Source organism: Lynx canadensis, chromosome D4 (genome assembly GCF_007474595.2).
Source record: "Lynx canadensis isolate LIC74 chromosome D4, mLynCan4.pri.v2, whole genome shotgun sequence".
Taxonomy (NCBI): Eukaryota; Metazoa; Chordata; class Mammalia; order Carnivora; family Felidae; genus Lynx; species Lynx canadensis.
In genome coordinates this window covers 738,532-756,044 of record NC_044315.2, presented here as the reverse complement: position 1 = coordinate 756,044, position 17,513 = coordinate 738,532, and the positions used below count along the sequence as shown (strand labels likewise).

At 43.4% G+C, this 17,513-nt stretch overlaps 2 protein-coding genes across 7 annotated transcripts in view; one reads left to right on the top strand and one right to left on the bottom strand.

Moving 5' to 3' along the window:
- ECM2 (extracellular matrix protein 2) overlaps nt 1–2,130 on the top strand; it is a 32,764-nt gene extending 30,634 nt beyond the window's left edge. For all 5 annotated transcript variants that reach the window (XM_030294357.1, XM_030294361.1, XM_030294356.1 and 2 more), the window contains one exon: nt 999–2,130. In XM_030294357.1, coding sequence (XP_030150217.1) covers nt 999–1,167 — 169 coding nt within the window. In that variant the 3' untranslated portion in view covers nt 1,168–2,130. The remainder of the gene's footprint in view (nt 1–998) is intronic.
- LOC115500051 (centromere protein P) overlaps nt 1–17,513 on the bottom strand; it is a 230,225-nt gene that overhangs the window by 72,868 nt on the left and 139,844 nt on the right. The window lies entirely within an intron of this gene.

The following is a 17,513-nucleotide window of genomic DNA, read 5'->3' as shown; positions in this document are numbered from 1 at the left end:
CAGCTTATTTTTGCCAAGTTATCAAAGACAACAACCAACTCATCTGCCAAACCTAGTGATAATGAATGACCCTTGAGCAACACAAAGCTCTTCTCACAGAAGTGAGAGGATTCTTCACAAGATGATTTCCCTCAAATAATTCTATCAACTAAGTTAATGTCTTTTCTAAGGCTCATTTTCCTTTCTGACAGACATCCTGAAGGAATGTCCTCAAATTTCAAAGCTATCATTTAAGAGAGGCTCTAACAGCATTTGTCATTTTGTGTGCATTCCTTTGTACCTTCATGAAACGAAACACTTGTCCAGAGAATAGGGGTCAATGTTAGTACTGACACGAAGAAAACCAGGCTGAAAATAAAGGGCAGAATTTCAACAAGTGTGTAAGTAGTTCATATAAACAGTTGGCCTGACTTCCACATACCACTGGCATTTCTTTTTGTTGAACACTCAGTATCTTCAACAAGAGCACCAGCAGGTTTGAGATAAATGTAAGGATAGCTTTGATCATAAAGATCCATCCACTAGATATGACAGTCAAGGCCAAGACTCATATTAATAGATTCATTACATCTTTAAATGTGGCCACAAAGACTAAAGTTGTGGGCTGAGTTATGAAACACGAGACTGCAAGTACCATGAACACTCGTGATAATAAATGGAAACTCATTTGACCCTCAAATTCAATATTTTTACACCAGCTCTTTTTGACATACAGAACTCAAATTCTGGAAACGAATGAATTTGCCTTTTTGTTTCCTTAAAACAATTTTTTAGGAAAATAAAAGTATTTTAGGAAATTCTCTCACCTGTCCCCCTGATGTTCCTTTACACTTTTTGCTAAAATTCACTTATATTCTATCTTCAACCATGTTATATACTCTCTGGTACTTGAAAAGGAAGAGCACCAAAACTTTTTTAAAAATGTGAAATTTAACTAAGTTACATAAAGCTCAATACTACTTGGACCATTTATGGCTTGTACATCTATTTTTCCTCAGGAACATTCTTCCAGAACAAATCTGCAATGCTGAAGAAGATGGCGATTCAACCCTGGAACACCTTCATCTTGAAAACAATTATATTAAAACAAGAGAAATATCATCCTATGCATTTTCATGCATAAGATCATATTCAAGTATAGTTCTTAAACCACAAAATATCACATAATTCGAAGTTTTTGTTCATCACTTACAAACCATACTCCTGTATTTGTTGTAGTAGCATCTGTCATCAATAAGTGAGACCCAGCCCACAGAGAAACAACCAAAACACATCCTGAGTTTAGTTTTCCAGCAGTCTTAGTGAAAGTGCAGCTTCACACTCTAGAAAAAAGCCCCCTCCTGCAACTTTCCTCAAGAGAACAGGATCTTACTCGCTGCTGAGTTAGACTGGGAAAATCTGGAGCAAAATAAGAATGTCCTTTACAACCGACCTGAGTATTGCTTTAGGCTAGGCTCTAAGTCCCTTTAAAAAATACATGTGTTATGGTTCGAGACCAAGAAGTGCATGGCAGGAAAAAAAAAATAGGTGGAACTTACAAATTAATGTTCTGTTTATTATCCTACTGTTAAAATAATTTAGTATTTTCTATAAGATCCTATGCTACAATTATTGGTATAAATATACTTAGTGATTGGGTTTGCTTAGTTCCTTTTTTAATCACATGTGTAAAATTAAAACACTCCTGTCATGTTACTTTCCTGGTTTTGAGGACTGTAGTATTGTTTTATACTGCTTATTAACATTAGAGGAAGCTGGGAGAAGGGCATATGTGAGTTCTACACTATTTTTGAAACTTTACTACAAAATCTAAAATTTCTGTTTAAAAAATTAAACAATATTTTAAGATCACCCTCATTATTCTTTATTCAAGATCAAAAGATTTTATGGAAAGTAGTGGACTTTGCTTAAAATATGTTCATTGTCCTTGACTATACCTTATAAATACAAACCCTAAGGCATGCATTTTTGAAAATTTTTGCTCCAATGGTTACTGCCAGCAACTACCTTCTTTCAATGTGCTCAAAAGTATACTTTTATTCAGTTCAATTTAACATAAAGCTATTAGTATTTACTATGTACTAGAACCTGCCAAAACCATATGGTATTAAAATTTTTATTATGTAATGATCTTTTGTCTGTTATTTCTGGAACAATTTATAAAGGACACATACAGAAACTGTGCTGACTTCTTTTTTTTTTTTTTTTTTTTAATTTTTTTTTTCAACGTTTATTTATTTTTGGGACAGAGAGAGACAGAGCATGAACGGGGGAGGGGCAGAGAGAGAGGGAGACACAGAATCAGAAACAGGCTCCAGGCTCCGAGCCATCAGCCCAGAGCCTGACGCGGGGCTCGAACTCACGGACCGCGAGATCGTGACCTGGCTGAAGTCGGACGCTCAACCGACTGCGCCACCCAGGCGCCCCATAAACTGTGCTGACTTCTTTCGCTGCTCTCAGCTTTGTGTCTAGGAACTCATATTCAGGTTAGTCTAACTTTTCAAACTTCAGTGACCTAATCTTTCAATAGTGGTTTTGCCACCTGGGGGAGCTTCTGGTCCCACTTAGAGGGCTGTCATGAGAACCAGAGAGGAATGAAAACTATCCAGGAAATGTGGTACACAGGTGAGTGTACTTACTACCTACCTTTTATATAAAATTGACAGCCACCAGCATATTCACCAAAGCTATTTCCTAACTTTCTCAGATATGAGTTTGATATATCCTATTCAAGACAATTTTATTTCCTTCTTAAAAAAAATTATTAAGTAATCTTCACAACCAGTGTGGGGCTCGAACTTACAACCCCGAGATCAAGAGTCACAGGCTCCACCCACTGCCAGCCAGGCATCCCAAGCTAATTTTATTTCTGAGCCCTTCTTTCTAGGTACCCTCTCACAGAAGCTAGGATGTTGAGATTATAACATGAACAAGAATAATAATATGATGCAGACTGTTAGAACCAAGGGCAGAGGCTTAAGCCAGGTGGCTAAGAGCAGAAGCAGAATCTTAGGGAACAAAAAGTTGGGACTTATAACCAGTTTAGGAAAGTAGGAGCATTACTAATTTAAATTGGCCAAGGTGAATGGAGGAGACAGGTAAAAATAAGAATATACAGTTATTCATTCCTTTGACAAGAACCTTTAATGCTTCTTGCTGCGTGAACGTAAATGCACTGACATAACCTGTTGAAGGCAGTCTAGGGAGCAAAGTTTAAGGTGAGTCGGCAGAATGTGCACCCTGGAACAATGCAGATGGACACTGTGCCATTCCTGCACCTATTTCTCACTCTGACTTTACTCTGTGTTCCAGACGCTGTTCTGGAGAACCAGGAATAAACAGAATTGGACAGGTCTCTACTCTCTGGGAACACATGGTGTGGTTGGGGAGATAAGGTGCAATGAGGTCAGCAGAAAAGGTGGGGCGGCGGTGAAGCATGCTAGGGTCCTCAGCTCCCTCTGCCTGGGCCCAGGAGTGTGCGGGTCCCATGAGTCACAGTGGGATGCTGCTACTCCCCCCCCCCCCCCCCCCCCCCTGGAGTGCCGCGAGGCCCAGGCACACAGTAAGAGCCCACTGTGCAATTGGAACCCCTTGACAGAACAGATTCTCTAGGAAGGCTGAAAATCAGACTGACCGATGGAAGCTTTACTTTTAAGTTGGAAGACACTTTTATTTTTGATTTTACAACTTAAAACATAAAATATGTCTAGCAATGAACATGTTCAGCCTTGAAATTTCATCATGTCCTGGATAGGACATTTTAATTCCATTAAAAAAAAAAAAGTGATAAATGTCCTTACAGCAAATGTTCTTCACGATATAATGTTAAAAACAAACAGATGTTCTGCTTGGCTTCAGAAATATGCTGTAATTACCAACACATATGTACACTGAAAAAGTCCTGGCGTAGCTATGATCTACAACCATTAAAGGTGTGTGCACATACATACAAGGAATGCTAACTATATTATTAATTTTGGGATTTGGCTTAAAATTATTACAAAAAGCACTAAAGATATGACATGGTGAAAGACACGTATGGCCTGGGATTATAAGGAAATAACTACACCAGGAATCAGGACACATGGGTGCCCACCTTGATCTCCAATGATTAAACTGTACACTCACTTCACTTGTCTGGGACCACTTGATTCAATTATGACATAATGTGTCTGGAAGAGATGAGTGGATTTCAAGCATGGCTCATCAGGGGTTCATGGCACCCTGGGGTGGAAATGTCCCTGAAGAAGTGCACAGACTCTCCTTCAGACAAGCAGCTTTGCTAACTTCAGAGAGATTAGCTGCTTCCCCTCCACACCCCGCTTTTCTTAGGACCAATGGACAGGCACTATCTGAATCACAAACCAAGTTTTAAGATTCACAAAGAACATGCATCAAAGTCCCTGGTCCTTCCCTAACCCTCTGCCCAGCTCCCCCTACACTCTGCGAACGCATGGCTGGAGAGCCTTAGCCTGAGGAAAGATTTCTCAGGTGCCTGGATGCAGCCACGCTCCCCGTGTGCTGGGCAAGGAAGTCTAGCTGGCACAGCTGTTCCTCCACAGCTCCAGCGCAGCGGGGCAGTGTGGTACTGAGCAGCTCTGCAACAACCAAAGGCTGCTGACCTCTGACCTCAAACACCCCGGAGGGCGGGCAGCTGAGCACGTGTTCTGGAGGGAGCGCAGACAGGCCCACATCCTCTGTCCCCACCACAACCTGTGACTCCCTGGGCAGCAGGCAGGTCAGGATACTGCGACAAGGGTGGGTGGGTGCCACTAGGAAGCACAGCGGGTACGTGGCTGAGCCTGGACTTACTCTGCATCTTCCAACTGAAGTCCAACGAGTGGGAAGTCTGGACACCGGAGTGGGCGCTGGGCACTGGGTACCTGGCGTGGCAGGTGCTGCCAGCAGGGGTGAGCAAGATCCAACCATCTCTCTGCAGGCTTGCACTGCCAGATGACTCCACACATCACTGTAGGAGTCAGCCTCATGGAATATCCTTCCATTTGTTTGTGTTGCCTTCAGTTTCTCTCATTAGTGTTTTATAGTTTTTGGAGTACGGGTTTTTTAACCTTCTTGGTTAAACTTATTCCTAGATATTTTATTTTTGGCACAATTGTAAATGGGATTGTTTTCTTAATTTCTCTTTCTACTGCTTCATTATTAATGTTTAAGAATGCAACCAGTTTCTGTATGTTAATTTTGTATGCTGTGACTTTACTGAAGTTATTTATCAGTTATAGTAGTTTTGTGGTGGAGTCATCATGACTGCTTTCACTAACATGCAAAAAAAAAAAAAACAAAACATTTTTTGTGTGTGGTGTCTTTATCTGGTTTTGGTATCAAGGTATTACTGGCCTCCTAGAATGTATGTGGAAGCTTTCCTTCCTCTTTTATGTATTTTTTTGGAGGGGGAATAGTTTGAGAAGAATAGGTATTATCTCTTCTTTAAATGTTGGGGCACCTGGGTGGCTCAGTCAGTTAAGTGTCTGACTTGATTTTGGCTCAGGTTATGATCTTGCAGTTCGTGAGTTTAAGCCCTGTGTTGGGGTCTGTGCTGATGGTGTGGAGCCTGCTTGGGATTCTTTCTCTCCTTCTCTCTTTGCCCCTCCCCAGCTCTCTCTCTCAAAATAAACAAACATTAAAAAAAAATTAAAAATAAATGTTTGGTAGAATTCCCCCGTGAAACTATCTGGTCCTGGACTTTTATTTATAGCTGGGAGTTCACGGATTACTGATTCAATTCCATTGCTAGTAACTGGTCTGTTCAAATTTTCTATTTCTTCCTGATTGAGTTTTGGGAGGTTATATGGCTTTTATCCATTTCTTCTGGGTTGTCCAATTTTTTGGCATATAATTTTTCATAATATTCTCTTATAATCCTTTGTGTTTCTGTGGTGTTGGTTGTTATTTCTCCTCCTTCATTTCTGATTTTGAGTCCTATCTCCTTTTTTCTTGATGAGTCTGCCAAAAGGTTTATTAATTTTGTTTGCCTTTTCAAAGAACCAACTTCTGGTTTCACTGATCTATTCTATTGCTTTTTAGTTTCTATATCATTTATTTCTGCTCTGATCTTTATTATTTCCTTCCTTCTGCTGGCTTTGGGTTTTCTTTGTTGTTCTTTTTCTAGCTCCTTACACTTCAGTGTAAGGTTAGGTTGTTTATTTGAGATTTTTCTTGCTTCTTGAGGTAGGCTTGTATTTAGAACAGCTTTTGCCACATCCCAAAGATTTTGGACCTTTGTGTTTTCATTTTCATTTGTCTCCATGTATTTTTTAACTTCCTCTTTGATTTCTTGCTTGACCTGTTTGTTGGTTAGCAGCATGTTATTTAGCTTCCATGTATTTGTGCTCTTTCCAGATTTTTTCTTGTGATTCGTCTATTCTGGAGAATGTTCCATGTGTGCTTGAAAACAATGTGTATTCTACTGGTTTTGGATGGACTGTTCTGAATATATCTGTTAGATCCATCTGGTCCAATGTGTCATTCAAAGCAACTGTTTCTTTGCTGATTTTTGGTCTGGATGATCTGTCCATTGATGTAAGTGGGGTGTTAAAATTCCCTACTGGGGGCGCCTGGGTGGCGCAGTCGGTTAAGCGTCCGACTTCAGCCAGGTCACGATCTTGCAGTCTGGGAGTTCGAGCCCCGCGTCAGGCTCTGGGCTGATGGCTCAGAGCCTGGAGCCCGTTTCCGATTCTGTGCCTCCCTCTCTCTCTGCCCCTCCCCCGTTCATGCTGTGTCTCTCTCTGTCCCAAAAATAAAAATAAACGTTGAAAAAAAAAAAATAAAAAAAAAAATTCCCTACTGTTATTAGGAAATTATATACTGATATCTGTGACGAACAGAGATAAAAAAAATCCTCAAAATATTAGCAAAGTAAATCCAACAATACATTAAAAAAAATAATTCATCATAATCAAGTGGGATTTAATCCAGGGATGCAAGGGTGGTTCAACATTTCAAATCAATCAATATATGTCACATAAAGAAGAGAAAGGATAAGAACCCTATGATCCTCTCAACAGATGCAGAAAAAGCATTTGACAAAGTACAACACTTATTCATGATAAAACCCCTCAACAAATTAGGTTTAGAAAGAACATACCTCAATATAATAAAGGCCTTATATGAAAAACCCACAGCCAATATCACACTCAATAGGGAAAAATTGAAAGCCTTCCCTCTAAGGTTGGGAATAAGACAAGGATGTTCACTCTCACTACTTTTATTCAACATAGTATTGGAAGTCCTTGCCACAGCAATCAGACAAGAAAAAGGAATAAAAGGCATCTAAAGTAGTAAGGAAGAAGTAAAAATTTCACTATTTTTAGATGTCATGTAACTATATATAGAAAACCCTAAAGACTCCACCACAAAACTACTATAACTGATAAATAACTTCAGTAAAGTCACAGTATACAAAATTAATGTACAGAAACTGGTTGTATTCTTAAACATTAATAATGAAGCAGTAGAAAGAGAAATTAAGAAAACAATTCCATTTACAACTGTACCAAAAATAAAATATCTAGGAATAAATCTAACCAAGAAGGTAAAAAAACCTGTACTCCAAAAACTATAAAACACTAGTCAGAGAAACTGAAGTCAACACAAACAAATGGAAGGATATTCCATGTCAATGGCTTGGAAGAACTAATACTGTCAAAGCAGTCTACAGATTCAATGTAATCTCTATCAAAACATCAATAGCATTTTTTCATAGAACTAGAATAATCCTAAAATTTGTATGGAACCACAAAAGATCCTGAACAGTCAAAGTAATCTTGAGAAAGAACAAAGCTGGTGGTATTACAATTCCAGATTTGAAGATCTACAACAAAGCTGTAGTACTCCAAACAGTATGGTACTGGCACAAAAAGAGACATATTGATCAAAAGAACAGAATATAGAGCCCAGAAATAAATCCAACCTTATATGGTCAATTAATAAACAACAAAAGAGACAATATACAACAGGGAAATGAGAATCTCTTCAACAAATGGTGTTGAGAAAACTGAACAGCCACATAAAAAAGAATGAAACTGGACTACTTTCTTATATCTAATACACAAAATAAACACAAAATAGATTAAAAACCTAAATGTGAGACCTGAAACCATAAAACTCCTAGAAGAAAACATAGGCAGTAATTTCTTTGACATCACTTGTAGAAACATTCTTCTAGATATGTCTCCTTTAGCAAGGGAAACAAAGGCAAAATCAAACTATAGGGACTATGTCAAAATGAAAGCTTTTGCACAGTGTAGGAAACCATCAACAAAGCAAAAGGGCAAACCACTGAATGGCAGAAAACATTTGCAAATGATATATATGATAAGGGATTGATATCCAAAATATATAAAAGACACAATGCAATACCAAAAAAATAAATAATCTGATTATAATGGGCAAAGGATCTGAATAGATTATCTTTTCAAAGAAGACATACAGATGGCCAACAGATACATGAAAAGGTGCTCAACATCACTAATTATCAGGGAAATACAAATCAAAACCACAAAACGATATCACCTCATACCTGTCAGAATGGTTAGAATCAAGAAAGACAAGAAATAACAAATGTTGGGTGAGAATGCGGAGAAAAAGGAGCCCCCAGGCACTGTTGGTGGGAATGCACATGGGTGCAGCCACTGGTGGAAAACAACGTAATACAGAGGTACCCAAAACAAAACAAAAACAAAAACCAAAAAAAACCCTGAGAAATACCATATGATCCAGTAATTCCACTACTAGGTATTTACCCAAAGAAAATGAGAACACTAATTTGAAAAGATATATGCATCCCTATCTTTACTGCAGCATTATTTACAATAGCCACAAGATGGAAGCAGCCCAGGTGTCCATCAAGTGACGAATGGATGAAGAAGATGTGGTGTATATATATATTCAATGGAGTATTACTCAGCCAAAGAAAGAATGAAATCCTGCCATTTGCAACAACATGGACAGACCTACAGCGTGTAATGCTAGGTGAAATAGGTCAGAAAAATATCGTACAATTCCATATGTGGAATTTAAGAAACAGACAAAGAAAGAAAAAAAGAGACAAACAAACAGACTCTTAAATACAGAGAACAAACTGGTGGTTGCCAGAGGGGAGGTGCGGGGAGGATGGGTGAAATAGGCAAAGGGGATTAAGAATACATTGATCGTGATGAGCAATGAATAATGTATTGAATGTTGAACCATGACATTGTACATTTGAAACCAATATAATACTGCATGCTAATTATACTTCAATTTAAAAAAACATGAAAAAAAACTACCCACAGCGCTAACTGAAATCTGCCTTTGCACAGTGCCCTCTGGTCCACCTGGACACCTCCAAGAGAAGTGAGGTCAGGGTGATTAGCCCGCTCGCACATAAAAATGTGATTATTCCAATAACTGTTCAGTGGTATGTAGCATAAACCTTTAAATTCGTTGAGAAGTGTTAATAAATCATAATGCTTGGGGCGCCTGGGTGGCGCAGTCGGTTAAGCGCCCGACTTCAGCCAGGTCACGATCTCGCGGTCCGTGAGTTCGAGCCCCGCGTCAGGCTCTGGGCTGATGGCTCGGAGCCTGGAGCCTGTTTCCGATTCTGTGTCTCCCTCTCTCTCTGCCCCTCCCCCGTTCATGCTCTGTCTCTCTCTGTCCCAAAACTAAATAAAAAAAAAAAAAAAAATTAAAAAAAAAATAAAAAATAAATCATAATGCTTGTTTAAGATAACTTTAGATTTGGTAAGTATGTGAAGATTTAAGCCACAGATGTATATAACACAGGGTATATAGCTAAAGGATAAAACCCCAAAGATTTACTGGTGGCATATACTGCATTCAATGTAGTATTGTGTGCTGCTGTAGGCAAATATGATTTGCCTGAATTGGCAAATTTATTTTACTTTTTAAAACAATGTTTACTTTTGGGGGTGGGGGGACAGAGAGAGACAGACAGACAAAGAGACAGAGAGAATGAGAGAGAGAATCCCAAGCAGGCTCTATGCTGTCAGCATGGAGCTCGATGTGCGGCTCAATCCCATGACCCTGGGATTGTGACTTGAGCTGAAATTAAGAGTTGGATGCTCGACCAACTGAGCCACTCAGGTGCCCCTGAACTGACAAATTTCAATTTAGATCAGGGGTAACAAAGAAAGTCTGTGGTAGAATATGGGTGGTAAATGGTACCAAATTCAGAGGAGGAAAGAGGATTAGGCTTGAGGGGCCCTGATACAGGATGTGAGTCAGCCAAGCGGAGGGGATGAGTGCAGGGCGGAAAAGCTCAGCGGGAGACCAGACTTACATGAGGAGCAGTGAGGTGTCGGGAAGGGATGTGAGCCAGCACCGCAGGGGCTGTTGCAGCCAGTACAGGTGACAGGAGGAAAACTGTGACAAAGCCTCATCCAGGACACAACGAGAAGGGAGCCAAAGAGAACTGCTTATGCCTCAGGGATGCTGCTGACAGGCTGACAAAGAAGGGACAGCTTGGGCAAGAATATGCTGAATTTGGGGGTCATGAAAGATTTCGGGCAGGAGGATGGGGGAGTGGGAAGGCAAGGAGTCCATAGGCAAGGACAATTCTGAGGGGTATGAGAGGAGGAGGGCAGGGGAGCTGAACCCTAGTGAGTGCAGCTCCCAATGTCGAGGGAGCAAAGGAGCCAAGTCCATGGCCAGTCTCCATCCAAGCTGAGCCGTGTGGTCTGGCCACACAGAGCTTCTGGGGCACAAGACAAGATGCACCCAGGAGCCTGGCTCTGTGCAAAGTGCCCCCCTCACCTGGCCCTCAGGATACATGGCACCACCCTGGTGACAGATGTGGTACTGTGACTTAGGTGTGCACTGATTATTTATTGCATATGAGGTGCTGCACCGCTGATGGACAGAGGGCATATCGTGTTTCTCTAATAAGACTGTAAAACCAGAAGAACAGAGAGACAGGTCATTTCTTAGATCCTTGCATCCTGTGCAGAAAGTTGGTGCTAAACTGACTGCAGACCCCAGGTCTACACCGATCAGCTCATGAGCTCTCCAAAGTTGATACTGATACTACTCCTAAACAAAACAGAAAGGAATCTGCAAAACTTAAGGACTTTTTTTTTTTAAATAGGTTTCACGCTGAGCGTGGAGCACAACAAAGGGCTTGAACTCATGACCCAGAGATCAAGACCTGAGCTGAGGTCAAGAGTTGGAAACTTAATCAACTGAGCCACCCAGGTGCACCCAAATTTAAGGACTTTTAAAGGAAAAATGAGAAACTGAAATGAAAAAAAAATATTTATATAGGGTCCTAAAATTAATAAGGAATAATTTATATCATTAACATTTTCTGACACAGACATGAGAAAACAGAGTATTTTATAAACAACCAAGTCATGCTTTGACAACTGGTAATACTTAGTAACCAACTGATTGTTCTGCATAATAACAACATTGACTATGTTTTCTAAAGCCATCATTTAAACATACCATGAATTACTAGGTTCATGGACGCCGACATACAACGAGGAGCTACTCAAATTCTGCTGTTTCAGTGAAACCTCAAAGGGCGGTTAAAACCCTTTATGACATCTATTCCACCTCCTCCTTTATTTAGAAAACAGAAAGTTTCCTCATAGGAGATGTACTTACAGACTGAAGATGACTGAACTATTCTTCTGTCCACAGTTGAAAGTAATTCAGATCCTCAGTCAACTTAAAATTCAAAAATATTAAAAGTACCCATGAAAACAGAAGTTTCTGGCCAGCTCTAAACTATACAAGATGACTCCAGGGCGTGCAAACCCAGAAGTCTACTCTACCATGAGGTCTGTTCCTTGCAGTTGAAAATCCAGAACAAGTACTGTGGTTCTGACCTGGAGTTCTTATGAGCTGTGGACTTGATCCTGTTACTCAGACTCTGATTTCCAGTCTCCTCACCCATGAAATTGCGGGGAACAACATCTACTTCCCAAAGCTGCTGGGAAGGTTAAATGAGGTGCCATCCATTGCCACGCTAGGCGCAGGTTAGACATCAGAGAAGCTGAGCATCCGTTCCTTCACTGGTAGGTGTCATGACACCAGCAGGCACAGAGGTTCAGTGACTTGCTCAAGGCTGCCTGGCCTCTTAATATAGCAGACATTAATTATTCAAGGTAACCGATTCCTTAGATTGTGAAATATAGTGGGAAAAGGAGTGGGCATCTTACTCTGGGCGAGGGGTCAGCAAATGCTCTGTTGAGGGCTAGGCTCCAGAGGGACGCTGGGAGCCTCTGCTCACACCCATCGTACAGAACAGCATCATACAGACACCAGCATAGGGTGTGCTCAGCTGGAGTCTCCATAAACACACAGCGAGTGTTGGACTCCGCACAGAGTCCAAACTACTTCTCATCACAGACGGAGTAATTTAGAAAATGACTTGAAAAAAATCCTGATTATAAGAAAGAAGAGTTAAGTCTGACTTATAAATGTAACTCACTGTGATTACTTATAACACCTGAAATGAGGAAAAACCTATTTAAAATAGCCAGCCAAACTGTAAGAGTATGTGATCAATAAACCTGTCCAGCAGTTAAGATTCTGACCTCAGAGATGACCCAGGAGTGGGTCTGTAAGGACAGAGTAAGAGTCTGCCTGCAAGCCTTGGCCTTCCCGTCCCTCAGCTGGGTGCAGAGGCCCTGGGCAGATGGTTCTTCTGGGGAGTGAATTTCATGACTGTCCCTGTGAATAACAGCCCTGACTGAACCTGATCCAACAGACCCTCTGTAGAGGATCTTCAGAGGAACTGGGGTCTATAGTCAACAGGGCAGGCGTGTGTGAGCACACACGTGAGCTCACATGCCTGAATGCTTCAGCACATTCTTACATGTTACTCACATGTCTCTGCCTTGACATGTCAAACAGCAAGAGTGGAGGCTGTAAACCACGGTGGAATCGGGTTCTGTCACACACTGTTATTTGCAAAGAAGTGAATGTTTCTAACTCTGTAAATAGGCCTTAGTGATTACACAACTGAAAAATAAAGGCATGAGTATTTCTTCTTTGAAGTCGCATTTTCTCTCTCTACACGAAAATGGATACAATCAAAACTTTGAGTTGAGCATATTTTTTCCTTTACACAAAATGTGAAGAATGTGAATCCACACAAGGGAAAGCAGACTGTATTAAAAATAACATGTGATTGCACTGAACACGTATTAGTTTGGAACACAAAAGGAATGCATCATGCTATTGAAATGCCATGGTGTGTTTCTAAGTAACAGAGTCTCTGTGGTCAAATAAACTTACATTAAACTATCAACTGATAGAAGCAAATCTTTTCAGAAGTTGGAATGTGCTAAAGGTTGATTTGTTTTCCATAAGTTGAGAATTATGTTCACAATTACCAAATTTATAATGTCTGAAATACTAATTCTAGGGAAATAGTTCTTAATTATTTGAAGGATGGACCCCTGAGAGGATATGATGGGCCTCTGTGTAGAAAAACACTCATCTACTAACACTTTATATGTATCAAGAGATTCATACAGCCTTCCCCACTCCTCCAGGGATTCACAACCCCTGGTTAAGAAACCCTAGGGTAACAGCTTAATTAACTTAAAGCTTTACATGTAAATATTTCAGTAGAGGTAAGGACAAATCAGTTAAAATTAAGACAAAACACGTTCCCCTCCCCCCCCCAATTATTTAGCAATATTTTTAAAAGCCACAGAAAAGTTGAAAGTATACAGTGAAGATCTCCACATGCTTCACCTACATTCACCAATTGTCATTTTGTCTGGTCATTTCATCTCTTCCCCCCTCCTGTGTCCACATTTGTCCAGCTGGACCATCCGTGTGCAGGCTGCAAGTGTCACAGCACTGTCACCGGGACTTGAGGAGGGGACTCCTGAGAGCATGGACAGGCCTGACGAGCCCGTGGCACGACAATCACATGTGCTCACATCACCAAACCCAGGAAATGTAACTGACTCAGTACTGTCTCCCATACAGCCCATATTCGGATTTCCCCATGTTCAGACATTTTGGCATGTCCCGACAATGCCCTAAGAGGCAGTGTGTGTGAATTAGTTTACACGCGGACTCCTTCAGTCTCAGAAAGTTTATTTAAAACTGTTACTTGTACCCATTCCTCAAAGCAAACTGACTTTTGAGGCATTTAAAAATACGTGACACCCACACAATATTATAAACTTACTGTCATAAGTCTTTCAGTTTTCATGAATTCATATCAATTAATTTTAAATGACAGTTTATGTCTCCCGTGAGACCTTAGGAGAGTCTCAATCTTCATTGTTCGGAAGGGCCCCAGACAGCTATCTTGCAAAACGTCCCCTAATTTGCATTTGTCTGATTAGATTTGGTAAAACACGCCTGGCAAGAATCCCATGTAGGTGATGTCACATACTTCCTTTTGCAACATATCAGGAAGCACAAAATGGTGGCTAGCCTATTACTGGTGATGCTGAGACATTTGGTTCAGGTGGTACATTCTTCCTCTGGTAACTAGCAATCATCTATAAGGTAAGATTTTGGGTCTCTGAATATTTTGCCATCCAGTGACCCTCTACTTAGTGGTCTGAGCTTCCAACTGACTACCTTTGCCTAAATCAGCACACCAGAAGTATCCGTAGATGGTAACTCTCCAGCTCTGGTCCCTTCTGGACGGCTCAGCTGGCATTCTTCTACAGGAAAAGCCCCTGTCCCTTTTGATTCTCTTTCCTCTGTTATCACAAAAAGGATTTTGCATTTGACATGCTATACTCCACTGCCACCTTTGTTCTTTGTAAGACGCTCACACTGTATCCTCACACTGGCTGCCGCATTCCGTCCACATCCATGGTGACTTCTGCGCACTCTGGTGCTGACTGGTATGAGAGGTTTCTGGCACATCTCGCGCCTCCTCTGGCCCCAACCTATTACTTGTCAGTTCCCCCAGGAGCGTTGGTCCTTCTAGTGGGAAATGGTTCTTAGAAACACAGATCTGGAAGTCAGATGTGTGAGCCTTCAGGTCTTCTCAGTGGAAAGAGCTAGAAAGTTTATTTAAAACAAAACTATTACTTGTACCCATCCTCAAAGCAAACTAACTTTTGAGGCATTATTTAAAAATACATGACACCCACACAATACTATAAACTTACTGTCGTAAGTCTTTCAGTCTTCATAAATTCGTATCAACTCATTTTAAATGACAATTTATGTCATTAACTCATTTTTGGAGCGAACCCTCCACTGGGCTGAGGGCAGAAGCTCACCAGCACTGCGGGCAGAGCAGGGAGGGCAGCCTGGAACCAGGGACCAGGAGCCCATGGGAAGGAGGCTGCTGCCACCAGCTCAGCCAATCGCTGCAACCGCACAGGATGCCAGGGCCAGCTTTGTCAGGCTGACTTCTTGGGATATGCTATAAATTTGGACTTTGACATAAAATTTCCTGTTTTTTAAAAATACCATATGCTCCAAACAAAACACATCTGCAGGATGAATACTGTCCACGGGTCATGACCTGCAGTGTAAGTAGTTAGTCACAAACCACAGAGCCCAGTCTGCCCTGAGTGCCTCCCCTACATGACCTCCAGGTTATGCAGGAAGAGCATGCACTGTTTACACTACCGAGTCTGACAGCCCAGAACTTTCCCACAACCGTCCTTGCCAGGCAAGCCCCTCACATGCCTTGGGGCTTCCTCACAACTCCCTCCTGCCCTTCTTCACAGCACGTACACCATCCGGTGGAAGGAGCGATGGGCCATGCGAGGGGCTCCACAATCCTCTCGATGGCACTCGGCAGGCACGGAGCGCCAAATGCCCTGGGACAGACATTGCACAGCCCGACCGCCTAGTGATTCCTGAGCTTGGGAAGGCGTCTTATGAGGCCACAGACACTCTCTTCCCACCCACTTCATTCCTAATTTGCAGGAGGTGATTCCCAAGGCCCTTCCGGTTCTCTTGTGTTTGGACAGTGACCCCTGCTCTCCATTTCCACACTAGGAGGAGGCTAGGGGAAGGGGCCTTATAAATCAGATGCAAGTGTGGCTTAAGCAATCCATTTTTATTTTCACCATGGTTGGAATATATTGGGCTATGCAAGAAATCTATGAAGTTTTTTTTGTGTAAATCAGTCTTTCTGTTCATAAAATGCCAGAACCGAGAGGCGCCTGGGTGGCTCAGTCAGTTAAGCTCCAACTTCGGCTCAGGTCACGATCTCTCCATTTGCAAGTTCGACCCCTGCATCGGGCTCTGTGTTGACAGCTCAGAGTCTGGAGCCTGCTTCAGAGTCTGTGTCTCCCTCTCTCTGCCCCTCTCCCGCTCACATTGCCTTTCTCTCTCAAAAATAAATAAACGTTAAAACTTTTTTTAAAGATAACGAACAAAAGTGCAGAAAAACAGGAGGTCCCCTGCATAGGGACCCTACAGGACCCCAAGCGGCGGGCTCCCTCCTCACGACGCCGTGGGGCAGAGGAGGCCCACTGCGGTATCTGGAGCTACGGCCAGCAAGGCCGTGGAGAGGCTCCGCAGCTCCTTCCCACACGGTGTCTGCGGGCCTCCTTTCAGGTGGGGGAAGCGTCTGCAGGACCAAGGACATTGGTCCCCGGCACCACTCCCGGGCCCTTGGGCGGAAGATGAAAGTGAGGTGCTGGAGGAAGAAAGGGCCGGGCCCGCGGTGGGGACAAGAGGGGGAGGCGCTACTGCACCGTTACACGAGCGGCGCTGCAGGGAGCGCTCCGCTCTCGAGAGGAGGCAGGGCCAGGGCCCACGTGTGGACACGGGCAGAGGGGGCGCGCGCGGCCCGCGGGGAGAAGGGCTGCCACGCGCTGGCCAAGCTCGGCCCGTCCGAGCGGAGGAAACCTCGTGAGTGTGGGCACAGCAGTGCCACACAAAACACGTACACACGAGCTTCACACGACAGGTTCCGGCCACTCCACGTTCTTCGGTGCGCCGCCCTTGAACGTCCCGTGACCTGCGGCGGGTGGCACGTTCACACGTCGACCACCGCACGATCCGGAACTACGGCGACCCGGCTGGACCTCGAAAACCCCGCGCGAGGGGAGGAAAGCCGGCCCCGAGAGTGAGCGGCGTCCTCTGAGGAAGCCTCGGGGCTCCACGTGTGCGCCGGGACCGACGCGAGTATCCAGGCACACACCCGTTACAGCTGCGGAACGAGACAAGACAGCGCGCGGGACCAACCGCCGTGCCCAGGGGCTTCCCGCGTGGAGCCGCTGCTCCGAACTCGGGAGAACAGACGCCGTCGGCTTCCACCCCGTCCCTGAGCGGCCGCGCGCCTGAGCCACACGCGGCAGACGCCCGCACGTGGGGCCCGCTGCTCCCAGACCCCGCACGCCGGCCCGGCCCGGCTGCCTCACGGTCCCAGGAGCCAGCTCCCCGGGGGACGGGGTGGGAGAGCCGGCCCTGCGTGCCCGCGGGAGGCACTGTGCGCGTCCACGTGTCGGGATGCTCCCGGCAGCCAGCCAGCGCCGGACCCGGTGGGTCTTTCCCGCAGACAGAGACGCGTCCTCCCCGGAAGGAAGAGGCCCTAGCCGCCGTGG